The sequence below is a fragment of the Ipomoea nil genome, unplaced genomic scaffold, assembly GCF_001879475.1.
Source record: "Ipomoea nil cultivar Tokyo-kokei standard unplaced genomic scaffold, Asagao_1.1 scaffold3069, whole genome shotgun sequence".
Classification (NCBI taxonomy): Eukaryota; Viridiplantae; Streptophyta; class Magnoliopsida; order Solanales; family Convolvulaceae; genus Ipomoea; species Ipomoea nil.
In genome coordinates, this window is record NW_017619497.1 from 9,315,574 (window position 1) to 9,338,235 (window position 22,662).

At 39.7% G+C, this 22,662-nt stretch overlaps 2 protein-coding genes across 7 annotated transcripts in view; both read right to left on the minus strand.

The window, feature by feature from the left end:
- Positions 1 to 20,385, minus strand: part of LOC109165130 (L-type lectin-domain containing receptor kinase IX.1-like) — a 29,668-nt gene extending 9,283 nt beyond the window's left edge. Inside the window, exons 1-2 of one of the 6 annotated variants that reach the window (XM_019313766.1) lie at positions 19,471 to 20,385; positions 4,821 to 5,851 (exon numbers count right to left, since the gene is read on the minus strand). In XM_019313766.1, coding sequence (XP_019169311.1) covers positions 4,821 to 5,851; positions 19,471 to 20,288 — 1,849 coding nt within the window. In that variant the 5' untranslated portion in view covers positions 20,289 to 20,385. Of the gene's footprint in view, positions 1 to 1,673; positions 2,977 to 4,820; positions 5,852 to 8,025; positions 9,400 to 19,324 lie in introns of those variants that run through there. The other 5 variants (XM_019313768.1, XM_019313767.1, XM_019313769.1 and 2 more) reach the window with 5 other exon arrangements.
- The window catches only part of LOC109165138 (lectin beta-1 and beta-2 chains-like), a 56,807-nt gene continuing 39,929 nt past the window's right edge, over positions 5,785 to 22,662 (minus strand). Inside the window, exons 2-3 of the mRNA XM_019313781.1 lie at positions 6,134 to 6,136; positions 5,785 to 5,852 (exon numbers count right to left, since the gene is read on the minus strand). The gene's annotated coding sequence lies outside the window, so the exon portion shown is untranslated. The remainder of the gene's footprint in view (positions 5,853 to 6,133; positions 6,137 to 22,662) is intronic.

Sequence of the window (22,662 nt, forward strand, 5' to 3'; positions counted from 1 at the left end):
CTGTTAGCTTGATAAATACAAGATTCCAAGTTTGACTTTGAGTTAGAGCGAAATATAATTTTTTTTTTTTTTTTTGAGGATATGCATTGAGTAAACACAACGAATTCGAGCAAGAGGGAATTGATTGAACTTGCAACTAGTACGAGACCTCTTTTGGACAAAATTTCCCTTCTTTTGAATAAGGAAAATGACAAGTGTACTTTCTAGAATAAAATTATAGCACCATGTCAATATTTTATTAAAGGAAAAAATAGAAAAATGAAATAAAAATTGTGTTTCATTTTTTTTTTTTTAATTTTTCATTAGTTAGAGCATGGTATATTAGTAGAAATAAAAATTGAGCAAAATGTGAGAATACATATAATAAACCAAATGATCAAATCACAAAACTACAAATAACAATTAATAGCAAATTACCAAACAGGCACAGAGATGCCATTGTTTATCTAGCTAACATGCACATATGAGTATATGACTTAACCGAAACATACAGAAACCAATAACAGATAATGTAAAGTTTTTAACATAGAAGATAGGGAAATCAAAGATGTTAGTTGGTACCCTCCTTGTGTAGAGTCTAACTGATGGGCTAATTGAATTGTGCGATTCGCAATTCACCTTTGCAGTGGTGACTCTAGGAGTGGGTTCTGTGAGCTTAGAACTAGTCTGGCGAAACTGAGATCACCAAGCAGATGTTGAAGAAACTACAGACACCGAAGATGAAGTGAAACCTGTGTTGCCGGAGGAATTGGTATGGTACTCAAACTCCTGCCTCTCAACAGCTTGGGTTCCATAGGAATAGGAAGCTGAAAATGAGACTGCACTTGAAGAGGTTGAGTAAACTGGCTTGGGCATCTTTGGTGGAAGGATGGGCAATTGCACTTTGAATTTTAGGCAATGCACAACTTGAGTGATGTTTGGGCGAGAGCTCTTGTCAGGGTGAGCACACCATAACCCTATAACCATTAACCGCTCCATTTCTTGCTTCTCAAAGTCTTGGCATAGCTTAGGATCTGCAGCTTCGAGTACCTTTCCCATTCCATACAAATCCCAAACCCAATCCACCAAGTTTTTCTCACCGTCAGGTACATTGTAAAGAATTGCCTTTCGCCCACATGCAATTTCGAGTGCCACAATTCCAAAACTAAAGACATCTGATTCTTTACTGGTCTTGAATGTGAAGTGACATTCTGGGGCTACGTACCCTGGTGTCCCTCCCGAATAGGTTTTTTCAGGTGCTTTTTCATGGTCAACTAGTGAGGCCAACCCAAAATCACCAAGTCTAGCATTGAAGCTTGAATCCAACAGGACATTGCTGGACTTAATGTCCCTATGCAATACACATTGTTCCCACTCTTCATGCAGATAGGACAAAGCTGAGGCCAAGCCCTGTGCAATTCTATACCTGAGCCTCCAATTCAAAGGTGACTTTCTCTTGAAGAGATGGGAGTCTAAGCTGCCTTCTGGCATGTATTCATAAACAAGCAGCAGCTCCCCGTTCTCGTGGCACCAACCGTGAAGTGGCACCAAATTTCTGTGTCTCAATCGGCTGATGATCTTTACTTCTGATGCGTATTCCTCAATCCCTTGTTTAGACTGGCTAGATACTCTCTTCACAGCCACCTCCAAGTTCAAGTCCCTCAAGAAACCCAAATAAACCCCACCAAATCCCCCTTCTCCAAGCTTCTGCTCCTCTGAGAAGCTGTTAGTTGCAGTTGCCAATTCACTGTATGAGAACCTCTTAGCTCCAGTGCCAGCCTTTTGAAACACACCGTCCATTTCCCGAACAAGAGTACTCTGACGAGTATCGTCCATTGCCCGAGCATTAGTATTCTGATTATCATTGCCTTTTGCTGTCTTTATCTTCTTGAAACATTTATAGATGACAAGAGACATCACAGCAAGTAAAGTGAGAACAGCAATACTGAATCCTGCTGTCTCTATACCTTTCTTCTTGCTCTTTCCTTCTGGATTTACTAAATTACTAATAGTATGGTTCTGGGTAGCTGGCGACACAGAAAAGTTATTGGCCGAGCCTGAGCTGATGAGTAGAGTGGAATCAAACTCCCATGAACTGACAGTGTTTTTCTCAAAGAACATTCCTGTTGCGCCCGAGAAGCCAATGCTAACGAATTCCGGCAAGTAATCTTTCAGATCAACCTCATAGCTAAGGCTACCTGTGTGGTAACTACCATTCCAAAATTCTGTGAAAAAAACCTGGAGAATCTTGGAAGTGGCATTATAAGTAATGGAAGCGTTGTTATCCTTCCCCTGTGTAATGTTGTTGAGCCATGGTGTGCTAATAGCAGGAACTCGCATAGATTTGACGTTGATACTTACATTTGTCATGGGGATATCTTTCGGGTTTGAGTAGGTATCGAACGCCACCGCCACGACAGGCTCCGAGGTTGTTATTAGCTTTGGATCCAGAAGGCCAAGGCCGGCGCCGCCGGGGATGGTTTGATTGAATGGGGTGGTGAAGTTCGCCAGGAAGAAGGCTAATCCATCGGCATAGCTAGCGTTACCGTCGGAGTCGATGTTGAAGGTGAAATGGGTGGTAAAATCAGCCAAATTTCCAGTGGCGTTGTCCCATAGGTGAAATGGTTCCACGTACCTTGCTCGACCGGCTTTGCCGTTCAACGCCCGGTTGCGATCATATGGTGTGAGTTGGATGCCCTGGTCGGTGATATATGCGTCTCCGGCGACCTCGATTTGCTTGTTTGCGTCCTTTTGATCGATATGAGAGATTTTGAATGAGAGCGAGCAAGCTAAAGTGAGAAGCAGAAAGAAGAGGAAAACCCAGATATTCAAGAATCTGAACAAGGAAGCTTGTGACATGGTTATTTGTAATCAGCTGGTGCAATGAGTATTGTGGTAGTGGTGATTGGATTGCTATCTCTAACAATGGAGAACTGGGAATCAATAATTGGTGCATGTCACGATGAACTCAACGTAACATGCAAGTAAGATCGAAGACTTGCTAGTCCACGCTCTACATTCCATCTGACGGGCAATTTTTACTTTGAAGCTAGCAAGAAGACTCGATTTTAGATAGATGAGCCCACTCAAACCATAAGCCCGGCTTAAAGTTATTGCGTGCGTGCGGAACACGTACAACAAGCCATATAGTTTTGGGCAATTCTTTTTCTTCACACAACTTACTGCAATATACATTTTTATAACTCATAATTTACATTATTCTAAAGCATATACATTATTCTAAAGCATAAAATATATTATCTTACTTTAGAAGTTTCATTGTTCTAACACATAAAGTACTTTATTCTAACCCATAATGTACTATACATTATTCTAACTTATAAAATTCAACGACGTCGTTTTGGATTATGGTCCATACAATAATTTGCCTCGAATTAGCTAGCTAGGTTGATTTTTGTCAAGCTAAACTTTTTCCCATAACCATAACACCTCAATCCATTAGGCTTTTCAAGCAACTTCAAGTAAAAATTTAGCCATTTTAAAATGGAAAAAGAGTCATCAAATAGGTCTTAAACTTTACTTTGAAAAAATCAATTAAGCCTTTAAATTTTTAAAAATTACAGTTGAACTCATAAACATGTTATTTTAGGACATTGATGACTTATAATTACAGGTCACTAGGATTCTAAAATCCTTTGGCCAACTCTGACATGCCTCGGACCAATTTCCAATGACAAATACCGGCTATCGGGGATCGAACGGTCACCGGCGTTTGGAGAACCCGACAACCAGAGAAACATGAGTTTGAAAAATACTTGGTGTACTCTCATTTTATACTCTCAACTTGTATTCTCTCTCATAAGTTTTGGATGTAGACATTTTTCTGTAGATCCACATAATAAAAATAATCAATCATTATTTGCCACCTCAGAAAATAGAATTTGAGAGTTTGCATAGTAGAACTCATGAGTTTTTCCTTTCTTCTATTCAAAGGACGACTCAACATCGAGGTACAAAGACCCACAGTTGTTATCACCTGCTCCCAACCCCGGTTTAGGGAAAAGTTCTTTGTCTCATGTAGCAATCACCTTCAAAGAAATTCTTGGCCACACAAAAATTAAAGAACCCGAACTCCCAACCATTTTTACGAAATGAAATTCAAAAATTAAAAAAATTTCATTATTATGTTGATATACTCTTGGATTGTGTGCAAAAGTGAAGTAATGCTTAAAAACCTGCATATGTTAACATGGAAAAGTCCTGGACTTCCCTCATAGGCTGCTATTGTGAATTACAAAATCACTATCAAAAATCTTACATTACCTCCGAAACATATTCTTGGAAATTCAACAAGGCCATAAACCAAAAGGTCAAATCACAAAACTACAATAACAACTAACAACAAATTACCAAACCGGCACATGCAAATTAGAGACGACATCATTGTTCATTTAGCAAACAAGTACATATATATGACAAGTTTATTCAACGCCCACCATCTAATAGTGGCTGCGAGTTTCCGAGATGTTGGTGCCCTTAGGATGTATGAGGAAGCGAGGCAGATGTTGAAGAACCTGCAGACACAGAAGATGAAGACAAACGTGTGTTGCGACTGGAATTTGTATGGGACTCAACCTCCTGTCTAGGGGAATAGGAAGCTGGATACGAGACTGCACTGTTAGAGTAAGCTGGCTTGGGCATCTTTGGTGGAAGGATGGGCAATTGCACTTGGAATTTTAGGCAGTGCACAACTTGGCTTATGTTTGGGCGAGAGGTATTGTCCGGGTTAGCACACCACAGCCCGATAACCATTAGCCTTTTCATTTCTTGCTCTTCAAAGTTTCCGCATAGCTTAGGATCTGCAGCTTCGAGTACCTTACCCATTCCATACAAATCCCAAACCCAATCCACCAAGCTTTTCTCACCTTCTGGTACATTGGGAAGAATTGATTTTCGTCCGCATGCAATTTCTAACGCCACGATTCCAAAGCTGTAGACATCTGATTCTTTGCTTGTCTTAAACGTGAAGTAGCATTCTGGGGCTACGTAACCTGGTGTCCCGCCTAAATAAGTTTTTTCGGGGGCTTTTTCATGGTCAACTAGTGAGGCCAACCCGAAATCACCAAGTCTGGCATTGAAGCTTGAATCCAGCAGGACATTACTGGACTTGATGTCCCTGTGCAAAACACATTGTTCCCAGTCTTCGTGCAGATAGGACAAAGCTGAGGCCAAACCTTGTGCAATTCTATACCTGAGAATCCAATTCAATGGTGACTTTCTCTTGAAGAGATGGGAGTGCAAGCAGCCTCCTGGCATGTATTCATACACAAGCAGCAGCTCGCCTTTCTCGTGGCACCAACCGTGAAGTGGCACCAAATTTCTGTGTCTCAATCGGCTGATGATCTTTACTTCTGATGCGTATTCCTCGACCCCCTGTTTAGACTGCTGAGATACTCTCTTCACAGCCACATCCAAGTTCAAGTCCCTCAAGAAACCCAAATAAACCCCACCAAACCCCCCTTCTCCAAGCTTCCGCTCCTCTGAGAAGTTGTTAGTTGCAGTTGCCAATTCAGTGTATGAGAACTTTTTAGCCCCACTGCCAGCCTTCTCAAATTCGCTGTCCATTCCCCGAACAAGAGTACTCTGAGTATCGTCAGCAATAATGATCCGAGTATCATCCATTGATGACGGATCAAGAGGAATCTGATTATCGCCTTTTGCTGCCCATATCTTCTTGAAACAGCAGGTATAGATGGCTAAAGGCAGCAGAAGAAGTATAATGAGAGAACCAATACTGAATCCTGCTATCTCTAGACCTTTCTTCTTGTTCGAATTCTTTCCTTCAGGATTGACTAAACTACTAATATTATTATGGTTTTGGGTAGTGAGAGGACTTGGAGCTGGAGCTGGAGCTGGAGTTGGAGACAGAGGTGAGTGGAGTGGAATTGAACTGCCATGAGCTGACAGTGTTTTTCTCAAAGTAATCTCCGGTTGCACCTGAGAAGCCAAAGCTAACATATTCGGGCAAGTAATCCTTCAGATCAACCTTATAGCTAAGGCTGCCTGTCTGGTAATGACCTTTTGAAAACCCTGTAAAAACAACCTGGAGAATCTTGGAACTGGCGGTGTAAGTAATGGAAGCATTGTTATCCTTCCCCTGTGTAACGTTGTTGAACCACGCGGTGCTAGTAACACATTTTTCCATAGAATTGATGTTGATACTTACATTTGTCATTGGGATATTCTCCTGGTTTGAGTAGGTATCGAACACCACAGCAACCACAAGGTCTGAAATCGTGCTTGAAGAAGTTGTATCCAGAAGGCCAAGGCCAGCACCTCCAGGGATAGGACTTTGATTGGATTGGGTGGAAAAATTGGCCAGGAAAAAGGCTAATCCATCAGCATAGCTAGTGTTACCATCGGAGTCGATGTTGAAAGTGAAACGAGTGGTAAAATCAGCCAATTCTCCAGTAGCGTTGTCCCATAGGTGCAACGGATCAACATATAGTGCTCGACCGGCTTTGCCATTCAACGCCTGGTTGCGTTCGTATGGTGTGAGTTGGATGCCCTGGTTTGTGATATATGCATCTCCTTCCACTATGATGTGCATATTTCCATCGTCAGGACCAATATGAGAGAAGTTAAATGAGAGTGAAGACACAGAAGATGCAAGCACAAGGAATAGAAAGGCTGAGATATTCAAGAATGAGCACAAGGGGGAAGCTGCTGCCATGGCGGCTTAGAAAGAAATACTTTTAAGTGCTAGCTAGTGGCAATTGCTATCTCTAGCTAACAATGGATGGGAGAAGTTGGGCTGAGATCCTACTAATAAAATATAATTACTCTCACCGTAACATACAAGTAACATTTATCGAAGACTTCCAACCTAAGTCCACGCTAGCTCTGCAGTATTAACTGCATTCAATTTCTTGTCGTCTTTCCTTAAATCGCATCCACTAACATCAATTCAACGTACAACATAGTACTTGCAGAAGTCAGAAGATAGATGCAAATTAGTGGCATGTAACCTTTTATATCAACTTAGCTATTGCAACCTTAGCTTTAACAATTTTTATATATAAGGGGGGCCGGGTGGGGTGGGAAGGACAGAAACTACCCCCATTACCTCTCTGGATCCACCCTGCATGGAAGACTGACAATTATTTTGTGACGACATGAACTTTTCCTCTCTTTTTAATAAGGGACAACTCGACATTATTGGAGGTACAAAGACTTGCAAGTCCACTCATGACCCATAGTGTTTATAAGGCACTATTAGACAAAGACTCACAGTTGTTATCCTCTCAAGTCTTATGTATGGATAGTGACCTGTTCCCTCCCCCGGTTTAGGGAAAAGTTTTTTGTATCATGTACCAACTACCAATCACCTTCAAAGAAATTCTTGGTCCACACAAAAATTATAAGAGCATTCCCAATGGGATTGTTCACAATTTTTTAAGAAAAAATGCCAAATTGGAAGAGAGAGAGGGAGGAGAGAGAAGGAGTAGGTTGCTCTTGCAAATATCAAGTTCTTTTTTTTTTTTTTTTTTCCATCGGTGGATCCCACCAAGAGAGAAGGAAGTTTGTGGGTCAGAATATTTTCAGTTTTGTTTTTTTCTTTTTCTTTTCTTTTTCACACATTTTTATATCTCTTCTCTCTTATTTGGCACCTAAAAACTTATCTATTGATGATACCCTAATAATTATAAGTGATATAGTTATAAAATCTTGCTTATATAAATAAATAAAAGAAAGCATACATCTTCATGTTATATAAATATATGGTGAAGACCAAGTGGCTTGTGGTCCACTGGTATCGGATTGCTCCCCTATATGGGAGGTTTAGGTTTCGAGCCTTTGCTCAGTTGGGTCTCAGTTCAACCAAGAAAGTTTAGGTAAAAATTAAAATCGTGACCTTTTGCAACGAAAATTATGCTCAACCCCCTTAACAACTCTTTTTGAGTTTCAAATTTTGTTTTTGTTATGAGTCCCAAATCAATGTGTGTTGAACACCTAATACAATATTAACCTCTAACCAAATAATCAAATCACAAAGCTACAAAACAATTAACAGCAAATTACAAAACAGGTACAGATATATCATTGTTCATCTAAGACATTAAACAAGCACATATGAATTCAAAGCAAACATACAGAAATCCATTACAGAAAATGCAAAGTTTTTAACTGAGTATGGTAGAAGACAGGAAATTTGGTAGCTTCAGAATATCTGCGGAAGTGAGGCAGATGTTGATGAGCCTCCAGACACTGAAGACGAGGTTAAACGTGTGCTGTCGCGGCTGGAATTGGTATGGTACTCAAAAGGTTCGGTCCCAGAGGAATTTGAACCTGAAAACGAGATTGCACTTGTACAAGTTGAGTAAACTGGCTTCGGCATCTTTGGTGGAAGGATGGGCAATTGGGATTGGAATTTTAGGCAATGCACAACTTGGGTTATGCTTGGGCGAGAGTTGTTATCGGGGTGAGCACACCACAGCCCCATAACCACTAGCCGCTCCATTTCTTGCTCATCAAAGTTTTCGCACAGTTTAGGGTCTGCAGCTTCAAGTAGCTTTCCCATTCCATACAAATCCCAAACCCAATCCACCAAGCTTTTCATACCTTCTGGTCCATTGGGAAAAATTGCTCTTCGTCCACAGGCAATTTCTAATGCAACGATTCCAAAACTGTAGACATCAGATTCTTTGCTGGTCTTGAGTGTGAAGTGACATTCTGGAGCTACGTACCCTGGTGTCCCTCCCAAATATGTTTTCTCGGGTGCGTTTTCATGGTCAACGAGCCAGGCCAACCCAAAATCACCCAGTCTAGCATTCAAACTTGCATCCAACAAGACATTACTAGACTTAATATCCCTGTGCAATACACATTTCTCCCATTCTTCGTGCAGATAGGACAATGCTGAGGCCAAGCCTTGTGCAATTTTATACCTGAGCCTCCAACTCAAGGGTGAGTTTCTCTTGAAGAGATGGGAGTCTAAGCTGCCTCCTGGCATGTATTCATAAACAAGCAGCAGCTCCCCTTTGTCGTGACACCAACCGTGAAGTGGTACCAAGTTTCTATGTCTCAATCGGCTGATGATCTTTACTTCTGATGTGTATTCCTCAACCCCTTGTTTAGACTGTTTAGATACTCTCTTCACAGCCACATTCATGTTCAAGTCCCTTAAGAAACCTGAATAAACCCCACCAAACCCCCCTTCTCCAAGCTTCCGCTCCTCTGAAAAGTTGTTAGTTGCAGTTGCCAATTCACTGTACGAGAACTTTTTAGCTCCACTGCCAACCATCTGAAATTCACCGTCCATGGCCCGACCGAGAGCAACCTGAGTACTGTCCATTGCCCCATCGATAATAATCTGAGTATTATCATCATTCATTGGCCGACCAAGAGTAATCTGATTATTTCCTTTTGCTGCCCATCTCTTCTTGAAACAGATATAGATGGCTAAAGCCAGCAGAGCAAGTAAAATTACAACACCGATACTCCATCCTACTATCACTAATAGTCCTTTCTTGTGGTTTTGGGTAGTGGGAGGTGGAAGTGAGTGTGTTCCCTTAGAAGGACTTGGAGCTGGCGGGGGAGAAACAGTAGTGTCGGAGCTGAGTGGAGTGGAATTGAAACGCCACGAGCTTACAGTGTTTTTCTCAAAGAAATATCCTGTTGCAGCTGAGAAGCCAACGCTAACGAATTCTGGCAAGTAATCTCTCAAATCAACCTCATAGCTAAGGCTGTCTGTGTAGCGGTCACCACCTGAATATCCAGTGAAAACAACCTGGAGCATCTTGGAACTAGCAGTGTATGTAATGGAAGCATTATTATCCTTCCCCCTCTTAACGTCATTCAGCCAGTCTGTGGTATTAGCAGATTTGTTCCAAGATCCGAGGTTGATACTTACACTTGTCCAAGGGGCATTTTCCTCGTTTGAGAAGGTATCGAACATCACAGCAACGAAAGGCTCTGGGCTCGTTTCTAGAGTGGTATCCATAAGGCCAAGCCCGCCACCAGCCGTGGCAGTTTTGTTGAATGGGGTGGAAAAATCCGCCAGGAAAAAGGCCACTCCATCAGCAAAGCTAGCGTTACCGTCAGAGTCGATGTTGAAAGTGAAATGCGTGGTAAAATCAGCCAATTCTCTAGTAACGTTGTCCCATAGGTGAACCGGATCATTGTACCTGGCTCTACCGGCGGCGTTGTAATTCAACACGTCTTTGCGATCATATGGTGTGAGTTGGAGTCCCTGGGTTGTGATAGATGCATCTCCTTCGACTTTGATGCGCACATTTGTATCGGCAGGAACTATGGATGGCAGATCAAATGATAGTGAACACACAAAGGAGACTAGGAGAAGGAATGCAAAAGCCCTCACATTCAAGAATCTGCACAAGGCAGCAGCTGCACATGCGGCGGCGGCCATGGATATAGATGATACTGGCCGGCCGGCTTTGCAACTATATATATATATATATATATTATATATTGGATGTGCTGAGATTCTAATTAAGAGCTGGCTAGCTATATTTCTCTATTCTCTTCTTCTCCCACAGTGGAGAACTTAGCTTGCGTGCCATGAGATCCAGCTAATTAAATATTATTTGTTGATCCAATTGTTCACCATGAACTCAACTCAACGTTACATACAAGCTAAGCATGAAGACTTGGAAGTCCACGCTGCGCTAGCTCTACGTACAAGTTGCAAGTTGCAAGTCCCATCTACCAATATAATTAATTGTACGTTTGCTATTGACACGTTCTAGACCGGCCGGTGCTCCTGCTACTGTCTTAGTTTTTGCAAGTATAGTGCGCTCCACCAGAAAACAAAGCAGAGTTAATAACATCTGAGGTCCTCCGAGTATAGTGGTTTTGCCACGTTTAGTTTTAAACTTTCAAATTGACCATCTGTGGTCCTTTGACTTTCAAATTTAACCTGGTCCAAGTTAGTCACTTATGGTCCTTCAACTATTAAATTTTAACCAATCATGGTCCTTTCAAGAGGACCACTGCTGGTTAAATTTCGAAACTTGAAGGACCATGGGTGGTTAACTTAGACTACGAATGGTTAAATTTGAAAGTCGAAAGACCACAGATGGTTAATTTGAAAGTTTAGAACTAAATGTAGCAAAACCACTATACTCGGAAAACCTCAGATGGTATTAACTCAAACAAAGCAATTATCTTTTTTGCGCGTGAGGCATACAATGAGCGCCCACTAGAACGTGTGCACGCCACGCGTCAGTGAACAGAGATAATTAAAAATTTGTGCTAAAATTTACATAGTTGAGGATGCTCTAAATAATGTCGTTAGGACTCCTTAATTGCATATAAGCATTAACTTTGCAAGTCCACGCAATAAATTGATTGATGTTCACCAACACGCGCGCTAAAAAATTAATGTACTTAAACTGTAATTTGAACCTGAAAACGAGATTGAACTTGTACAAGTTGAGTAAACTGGCTTTGGCATCTTTGGTGGAAGGATGGGCAATTGGAATTGGAATTTTAGGCAATCCACAACTTGGGTTATGCTTGGGCGAGAGTTGTTATGGGGGTGAGCACACACAACTCCATAACCATTAGTCAGCTCCATTTCTTGCTCATCAAAGTTTTCACACAACTTAAAGTCTACAGTCTCAAGTAGCTTTCTCATTCCATACAAATTAAATCTCAAACCCAATCCACCAAGCTTTTCATACCTTCTGGTCTATTGGGGAAAATTGCTTTTCGTCCACATGCAATTTCTAATGCAACGATTCCAAAACTGTAGACATCAGATTCTTTACTGGTCTTGAGTGTGAAGTGACATTCTGGGGCTATGTACCCTACTGTCCTTCCCAAATATGTTTTTTCGGCTGCGTTTTCATGGTTAACCAGCCAAGCCAACCCAAAATCACCCAGTCTAGCATTCAAACATGAATCCAACAAGACATTACTAGACTTAATATCCCTGTGCAATACACATTTCTCCCATTCTTCGTGAAGATAGGACAATGCTGAGGCCAATTCAAGCCTTGTGCAATTTTATACCTGAGCCTCCAACTCAATGGTGAGTTTCTCTTGAAGAGATGGGAGTCTAAGCTGCCTCCTGGCATGTATTCATAAACAAGCAGCAGCTCCCTTTTCTCGTGACACCAACCGTGAAGTGGTACCAAGTTTCTATGTCTCAATCTGATACAGAACAACAAATGAAAAGGTAACAAAAGGTAATTGCCAGGAAAATAAAACACACTATAACTCAAACTCAAAGTTCAAAATAGTATATCTCCCTTTCTCATCAGACAAAGCATGCTTAAATAGGATACAAAGGAAAATAAGAGAAGCTACTAGAATTAAAAGCTGGTAAATGAAGAGAAAAATTAAAACAAAATACATGAACCAAGAGTAATTAAAAATAGTCCAAGTTTTCAAGTGTTCGAGCCGCCAACCATTGAGTTTCCTGCATGCATGCTTATGATTATTTGAATTCCCTATTCATGTTCTCTATCACAATCGGCTGATGATCATTACTTCTGATGCGTATTCCCCAACCCCCTGTTTAGACTGTTTAGATACTCCCTTCACAGCCACATTCATGTTCAAGTCCCTTAAGAAACCTGAATAAACCCCACCAAACCCCCCTTCTCCAAGCTTCCGCTCCTCTGAGAAATTGTCAGTTGCAGTTGCCAATTCAGTGTAGGAGAACTTTTGAGCTCCACTGGCAACCTTCTGAAATTCACCGTCCATGGCCCGACCAAGAGCAACCTGAGTATTGTCCATTGCCCCATCATCGATAATAATCTGAGTATTATCATCATTCATTGGGTGACCAAGAGTAATCTGATTATTATCTCCTTTTGCTGCCCATCTCTTCTTGAAACAGATATAGATGGCTAAAATTACAACACCGATACTCCATCCTACTATCACTAATAGTCCTTTCTTGTGGTTTTGGATAGTGGGAGGTGGAAGTGAGTGTGTTCCCTTAGAAGGACTTGGAGGTGGCGGAGGAGAAACAGTAGTAGTGTCGGAGCTGAGTGGAGTGGAATTGAAACGCCACGAGATTACAGTGTTTTTCTCAAAGTAATATCCAGTTGCAGCTGAGAAGCCAATGCTAACGAATTCTGGCAAGTAATCTCTCAGATCAAATGATAGTGAACGTACAAAGGAGACTAGAAGAAGGAATACAAAAGCCCTCACATTCAAGAATCTGCACAAGGCAGCAGCTGCGCATGCGGCGGCCATGGATGGATATATATATATATATATATAGATGATACTGGCCGGCCGGCGGCTTTGCAAGTATATTATATAAATATATATTGTATGTGCTGAGATTGTACTTAAGAGCTAGTATAGCTAGCTAGTAGTGATTGGTAGCTATATATCTCTATTCTCTCTTCTTCTCCCACAATGGAGAACTTAGCTTTCGTGCGATGAGATCCAACTAATTAAATATTATTTATTGAATATAATTGCTCTCTCCCACCATGAAGGCATGAACTCAACGTTACATGCAAGCTAAGCATGAAGACTTGGAAGCCCACGCTGCGCTAGCTCTACGTACATTACAACTTGCATTATATTGAAAGTTGCAAATTAAGTCCGATCTACCAATATAATTAATTGTACGTTTGCTATTGACACCTACTAAACCCGGCCGGCAATCGTTATGCTGTGCATGGTACACACGGTTGCGAACGATGCCGTGTCACTATGATGAAATAATGGTGTCACTGTTTAACTCTACCAATAATTTTTTTTTAAAACTCCAATTGACAGGATTTCCACCATTTTAGGTGTGGATATATAGTTCACTAATTTTGGATATATAGTTCATTAATTCTGGATACATAGTTCACTAATTCTAGATATATAGTTCATTAATTCTGAATTTATAGTTCATTAATTCTGAATATATAGTTCATTCGTTCTGAATACACAGACGCAACGAACTGTCATAAGCCAAAACAGAATACTAGTAACCAGTGTGGATATATAGTTAATTAATTTTGGATATATGGTTCATTAATTCTAGATATATAGTTCACTAATTCTGAATATATAGTTCAAATTATGCATAGTATAACGCCGTTAACGGCAATCGAAATTGATATTTTTTTAATCGAACGTCAAAACAACGCCTTTTTTGCAACCGTGTACACCATACATGGTGCACACGGTTGCACAGCATAATTTGCCCACGGTCAATGCTCGTGCTACTCCTTTAATTTTTACAGGCATAGTGGGCTCCAACATAAAATAAAACAACTCTTTTAATAGGCACTTAAAAACTTGTGTTAAAAGTTACATAGTTGAGAATGCTCTAAATAATGTGGTTGGGACTCCTTAATTGCATATATGCATTAACTTGGGATAATCCAGGTAGGTACAAAGACTTTGCAAGTCCACACAATAAATTGATTGATGTTCACCAACTCGCGCGCTAAAATATTAATAATGTTCATCCTCTTTTGTCATTAACTGAACATGTCACTTTCATTTGGGCCATGGAAATTTTGTACTTAAACTGTAATTTTACGATCTATAATTTAGCTATTTGCACAAAATTATGTACATATTAATAATTCCTTTGACAAAGTCTTTATTAGTTTATTTTTGCCTTTTTAGTAATCAGCAGTTAGGGATTAGCAAACGCGGTTAGTAATTAACCGATAGCAAATTGTGTTAATTAATTAGTGAGTTTGATCAGTGAATTGTATTAACGGTTTGTAAAAAAATATTTGATAAAAATATAAAATTAGCTTTTTACTATTAGCTGTTAAATAGCTTTTTAGACTTATTTAAATAAAAATTAAATCTAAAAATACACGAGTCCAGCCGTCAGCTATAAATAATTTATGCTGGTTTACCTCTTTAATTGTAATACTTTACCAACTCAAGTTGAGTTATAAAGTGAAGTTTACACAATGCACACTTCCAGTAGTGATTGTAGACTTGCCTGCCTCCTCACTCAAAAATCTAAGAATATATATAATTAAAATTAACCCAATATAATCAACCACATGTTTTAAAAATATCAAGAATTGATATGAAAGTTTCCAAAACACCATCTTCCTCCCCTTCAGCAACCTCAGCACAAGGTTCTTGGTTGGTTGGGGCTTCTTCAACCTTAACACAACATTCTGCAGGGTTTGGTTCCACTGGCACTTGCGCAACGTTAGCACAACATTCAAAGGTTGGGTCTTGTGCCACTTTTGCAGCCTGAGCACCAGCTTTGGCGGAGACCTTACCAAGAGTAATCACATTCTTTGGCTGTCTCTTCTTACAAAGGCAATAAAGGAATACAAACACAGCAACTGCACTGGGAACACCAACAAAAACCCCTATCATCAGATCTCTTTTTATCTTGTCCTTCACTTTTTGAAGGGGATTTGGAGGCGGCGGCAGACTGCCCGCCGGCCTAGGTGGAGTGGAACCGAACTGCCACGAGCTGACGGTGTGTTCCTCAAAGAAACTTCCTGTCGCAGCTGAGAATCCAACGCTAACAAATTCAGGCAAGTCAAGTTGCAGCAATGAATATACTCTGGAAGACGAGGACCTAGTCTGCTCCATTTTGGATATACATTCAATACACTCTGCCCTGCCGGCCGTTTAATGTACGTGCATAAACCTTTCTACATTGAAGAGTCACTAACATCATTATCTCAAGTTGCAGAAAACTACGGGGGTGTTTGGTTCGCACATAGGAATCGGAATCGAAATCGAAATGAGTATCAAATACTGGTAATGGTAATTGATTTTGGTGGAAGTATTTAACATGTTTGGTAGTAGGGTGGAATGAGAATGATTACTAATAGAGTAATAGTAGTGCTTGAGAATGAATAAGGGAATGAAAGCCTTATTTTATTTGGGTATGAGTTTTTCAATTGATGGGGGTATTTGAAACCCATAGTAATGTTCTAAAAACCTATCAACCAAACGACAACAATCACTTTCATACACATTCCTATGGGCAAAACCCACCAACCAAACACACCCTACATGTTCACAATGCATTGACCAAGTCTTTATTTTGCTAGCTACTGCTTTTTGGAAAATTCTTAAAATGTCATACACTATGTCGGACATTTAAATAAATTATATGCTTCTTTTATATTTTGTACTTTTAACTTTAACATTCAGATAAGTGAAAAAATTATAACTTGTTCGAATACAAGATATAAATACATAAAGTAACAGGAGTTTTTAATTGTTGTCTGAGTAGCTCAGCTGGTTGTAGATACGAAATTTGTCACAAGAGATCAATGATTGAATCTCATCAATGAGGGGCTCCTTGTGCGCAGTGAATTTGGAGTGGGTGATTCTACTTTTTGACACAAGAGTTTCTAGTTGTTACAACAAATAAAATACATATTCAAGTGCCAAAAATACCATTGGAAGAAACAAACTAATTCTATATTGATGTGGCATTCAATCACCTTTAACCTAAAAGTTACGCGCAATAATAGGTCAATTGGGTTAAGAGCATCCACACTAGTGGATAATGTGGGGAGAATGCAGCATTAATTCACTCCATTCAAGTTTATAGCTAATGTGGGGAGAATTAATTAGGGAAGAATTCATCTGCAAAATAGGAAATAATAGCAGAAAAAGAGGAAGAAAAAAAAAAAAGAAACATGGGGCTGCTGTGCGCGCGTGCAAAGCACGCGCCCTAGGGCGTGTTAGGTGCGCCGAACGGCGCGCCTGACAGTTCTTTTTTATATATATATTTTTTTGCTTTTGTTTTTTTATTTTTGTTTTATTTTTGTTTTTTTTTCTCCCCTTCCCACATTCTCTCTTCTAATCACTCTTACATTATCCCTCAATTCTCCCCAACTAATGTGGATGCTCTAATGCACTTTTTCTAAGTTCAGGTGTCTAATTGAAAATTTGTTTTTTTTTTTTTTTTGAGTGCTTAATTGCACTTTCATGAATAGTTTAATAGCTTATTTAACCATTATCCCTGGTAAATATTACTGTAGTAGTAAATGGGTAATGAGAAAAGTCTAATTAAGCACAAACTCCACGCACCTTAAGCACAAGACACACACATATTAAGTGCGTGAGTGTGTACTTAATGTGAGTTGTTGTTGAAACTTTAAAGTGCATGAGTTTTGTGCTTAATGTGCGTGAGTTTTGTGCTTAAGGTGTGTGAGTTTTGTGCTTAAGGTGTGTGAGTGTTTACTTAATGTGAGTTGTTGTTAAAACTTAAAATGCGTGAGGGTTGTGCTTAAGATGCGTGAGTTTTGTGCTTAAGGTGCGTGGATTTATGTTCTGAATGTATTTTGTTTGTGTGTTTAATGTACGTCTGTTGTGTACTTAAAGTGCGCCAGTGTAATGCTTAATGTGAGTCCATCCGCACAACCGCACGAGAAGCACCACCGCACCTGATCCCTTCCATATATATATATATATATATATATATATATATATATATATATATATATATATATATATATAATCTGTTAATTTGGGAGGACGTGATGTGTTTTCCCTCCTCCTTTTTTTTTAAAAAAAATAATTTTTAAAGAGGACAACTGAACATTGAGGTACAAAGACTCAAAGTTTCTAATGGTTATCCTCTCATGTATGGATAGTAACCTGCTCCCACCCCCGGTTTAGGCCTTTAGGGTAAAGTTTTTATAATACGACGCCTGGACAAGTTTGGTATTTATTGATGGTTAATTATGTGCAGCAACTAACTTAGACGCAGCAGTACAAACAAATTAAATATATGAATATATTTATTTATTTTCAGGCCGGGTGAAGCAGAAAGAAAAAATTGGCAAGAAGACCGTGTGTGACAACCAAAAAAATTATTGACAAAAATTGAATTCGTAAACAATAATGCTTCAGTGCTTCACCCATTCAACAACACTTTTTAGGTTTCAAATTTAATTTGTTTTTGCCGAGTCCCAAATTAAATCAATGTGTCTTGAACACCCAATACAATATTAACTTCTAACCAAAAAATCAAATCACAAAACTACAATAACAATTAACAGCAAATTACAAAACAGGTACAAAGATATCACTGTTCATCTAAGACATTAAACAAGCACATATGAATTCAAAGCAAACATACAGAAATCCATTACAGAATGAAAATGCAAAGTTTTTAACCGATTATGGTAGAAGACAGGAATTTGGTAGCTTCAAAATATCTGTGGAAGTGAGGCAGATGTTGAAGAGCCTCCTGACACTGAAGACGAGGTTAAACGTGTGCTGTCGCGGCTGGAATTGGTATGGTACTCAAAAGGTTCGGTCCCAGAGGAATTTGAACCTGAAAACGAGATTGCACTTGTACAAGTTGAGTAAACTGGCTTCGGCATCTTTGGTGGAAGGTTGGGCAATTGGAATTGGAATTTTAGGCAATGCACAACTTGGGTTATGCTTGGGCGAGAGTTATTGTCAGGGTGAGCACACCACAGCCCCATAACCAATAGCCGCTCCATTTCTTGCTCATCAAAGTTTTCGCACAGCTTAGGGTCTGCAGCTACAAGTAGCTTTCCCATTCCATACAAATCCCAAACCCAATCCACCAAGCTTTTCATACCTTCTGGTCCATTGGGAAAGATTGATCTTCGCCCACATGCAATTTCTAATGCAACGATTCCAAAACTGTAGACATCAGATTCTTTGCTGGTCTTGAGTGTGAAGTGACATTCTGGGGCTATGTACCCTACTGTCCCTCCCAAATATGTTTTTTCGGCTGCGTTTTCATGGTCAACGAGCGAGGCCAACCCAAAATCACCCAGTCTAGCATTCAAACTTGAATCCAACAAGACATTACTAGACTTAATATCCCTGTGCAGTATACATTTCTCCCATTCTTCATGCAGATAGGACAATGCCGAGGCCAAGCCTTGTGCAATTTTATACCTGAGACCCCAATTCAAAGGTGAGTTTCTCTTGAAGAGATGGGAGTCTAAGCTGCCTCCTGGCATGTATTCATAAACAAGCAGCAGCTCCCCTTTGTCGTGACACCAACCGTGAAGTGGTACCAAGTTTCTATGTCTCAATCGGCTGATGATCTTTACTTCTGATGTGTATTCCTCAACCCCTTGTTTAGACTGTTTAGATACTCTCTTCACAGCCACATTCATGTTCAAGTCCCTTAAGAAACCTGAATAAACCCCACCAAACCCCCCTTCTCCAAGCTTCCGCTCCTCTGAAAAGTTGTTAGTTGCAGTTGCCAATTCACTGTACGAGAACTTTTTAGCTCCACTGCCAATTTTCTGAAATTCACCGTCCATGGCCCGACCACGAGCAACCTGAGTATTGTCCATTGCCCCATTGGTGATACTCTGATTATTATCATCATTCTTTGGCCGACCGAGAGTAATCTGATGATCTCCTTTTGCTGCCCACCTCTTCTTGCAACAGATACAGATGGCTAAAGCCAGCAGAGCAAGTAAAATTACAACACCAATACTCAATCCTACTATCACTAGTCCTTCATTCTGGTTATTCTTTTCTTTTGGGTTGACTGTTTGAGTAGCGTTTCGGGTAGTGAAAGCTGGCTTAGGACTTGGAGCTGGCGACACAGAAGCAGTGTCTGACCTGAGAGGAGTGGAATCGAACTTCCACGAGGTGACAGTGTGTTTCTCAAAATTCGATCCGGTTGCTGCTGAGAAGCCAATGTGAACGAATTCTGGCAAGCATTTGCTCAGATCAACCCCATAGCTAAGGCTGCCTGTCTGGTAGTAACCATCCCAAAATCCAGTGAAACCAACATAGAGAATCTTGGAACTAGCACTGTAAGTAATGACTGCATTATTATCCACCCCATTTGTGATGTTGTTCAGCCACGCTGTGCTATTAACAGATGCGTTCATAGAGTTGATGTTAATGCTTACATTTGTCATTGGGGTATACATCTCGTTTGAATACGTATCGAACACCACAGCAACAAACGGCTCCGGGCTTGTTATTATACGGGTATCTACAAGGCCAAGGCCACCACCAGCAGTAGAATTTGTATCAAATGGGATGGTAAAATTGGCTAGGAAAAAGGCCAATCCATCACCAAATTGAGTGCTACCATCAGAGTCGATGTTGAAAGTGAATCGGGTTGTAAAACCAGCCAATTCTCTAGTAGCATTGTCCCATAGGTGCAACGGTTGGACATAAGTTGCTCGACCGGCTTTGCTACTCATCTCCTGGTTGCGTTCATTTGGTGTGACTTGGATGCCCTGACCTGAGACATATGCATTTCCCTCGATCTTGATGCTGTGATCATTTTGATCAATATGAGAGAGATCAAATGAGAGGGGTTGGGAGCACACTAAAGAGGGAATAAGGAACAGAAAAGTGGAGATAATATTCAAGAATCTGCACAAGGCAGCTGCTGCTGCCATGGTTACTGTGCTGAGATTCTAGCTAAACTAAGAGTTATTGAGAATTGAACTCATGAAGAACATGCTAGCTAGTCCGAAGACTTGCAGGCCCACGCCCTACATTAACTGCATTCCATCTGCCACATTCAACTTAATTCCTTCTAGCTACTTTAGTACTTTGAAGAAGCCAACTTGTCTCGTAAATCATTCTTCTCCTCACATGGCCACTACTAAAATCAATTCCATCATCAACTTGCAGTAACATTAAAAGAAAGTTGCCCATGCCGACCAGAATGAGTGCAACATGATTCTTGTACTCAAAAGTTATGAATTCCCGCAATTACACGGGAGCAGGTCAAAGCACACCCTTGGATATATAGTGAGTTAGTGACTGAATGTTTCTTTTCATCACTCAAAAAAAAAGTTGCAAATTATTGCCATGGCAATGTCCTTAAAATTTTTCCTAGTGGTTCACCTATGTCACAAGACTATAACTCCGCAAATCACATAATAGATGTAAATTACACTAAGAAGTCCGTCCATACGAGAATCACGTTTTACCTACTTGATCACTTCTTTATGTGTGGCTTATAATTATATATATTAGGCACAAATTAAATTAACCTATAAATAATAGCAATGCTTACAAGAGGAATTTTATTTAACCTATACTTGTTATTTTACAATGGACAACTGAACATTAAGGTACAATTCGGCCCTGTTTGGTAAAATGATTGTTAGCTGATAGCTGTTAACTGTTAGCTGATTGTGTTAATTAGAGGGTATAAATAGACAAATAGTTGATAACATTAGCTGATTGTAGAAAAATGTTTGGTAAATTAACTGTTAGTTGATAGCTGTTTGGTATAATTTCTTTTCTCAAAAAGCTAATTGAAAAAGTTGCTTGGAGTTGCTTTTTGAATTTTAGCCTTTTAGAATTGCAAAAAGCTAATTAATCAAACATTTATATTGATATTTTAACTAAATCAAACAATTAATAGTGATCAAATAAGTCAAAATTGACCTATAGGCCAATTTTTTACCAAACAGGACCAAAGACGTGCTACTTACAAGTGGAGGCAATTAATTGTTTGGTATTCACACTAGACCCATAGTTGTCAGACCTGCCTTCTATTAATGATACATTTATAGTGTGTTTTTTTGGCCTAGTCAACAATTATTTTCTCTACATGCATTCCTCTGTTAGCTAAATTTGAGCCTAAACCTAAAAATATAAATGCAAATGTGAGAAATAGATAGGGTTCGTTCGGGATTTAAAACCATGAAAAGAACTATCAAATCATGCTTAAAGAAAGTACAAGGTACTCAAGAACAGGCAATGGGATATGACCATTCTTTCATCCGTGTCCAATGTGCTCTGGAAGTTGAAGATCCAATCGAGTAATGAATGTCCCAAGGAACACCCTTCAAGTTGTTGACTTTTTAATGGAGAAAAATCATACAATTTGACTATTTCTATGACGAGATATAATCAAAATGATGAGCAATGATCATATATATTGAGCAAGAATTACAACCCCGTTCTTTTACTCTACTTTAGTGTAGTTAATTCGTGGCATGACTTAAAAGTCATGATTGGAGGCGGTAGTGTGGAGGTTCAAATCCCACTAGAAACATGCATGTATGGGAAGAAGGCCCAAGGATGGATCTTGGAAGGTGCTCTAAGAATGTTGGAACTTGAAAGGTCTAAATTGAATCCCTTATGCATATATACATGAAGACTAGGATTTGACCGGTAGACGATTTACCTTCGCAATGGCTCAGAAACGAGGTCTTGTGGGCTTAGGATAAGTCAACAAAGTTGAAATTATCTAAGTTAAAAAAAAAAAATTATATTCATCTCCTTAACATCACTTTGACTCACAAATTTTATCCAAAATATCCCAGAAATCGATTAGTCTACCCAAGATTTAAAAAAGAAAAAAGTGTACCTACTTAATCAAATAAAACAAATAAAGATATTTTGGACACAATTATTGTAACAATATAATTCAAAGCAAAGTAAAATTGAGGCATAAACATGAACAATTATGCACTTATCAATCGTACACCAATGAAGCAATATATAAATTTTGTCCATGCATCGCACGGGTAGAGTACTAGTAAAACTTAAAAGACTAAAATTGTTTTAACTAAAAACTGATACCGGCCAAACAAGAACACCCCTCAAAGCAGGCTTCTTTATCATCTTCAGCACAAGATTCAGAGGTTGGTTCTACTTTTGCAACCTCAATATCACAAGCTTTCACGCCGAGCGAAGTAGCAGCATTCCCAACCTGGTTCTTTGGCCGTGACTTGCTACCACCCCAACAACAACCAACGATCAAAAGAAGAGCAGCTACAACGGGGATACCAATATATATTCCTATCACCA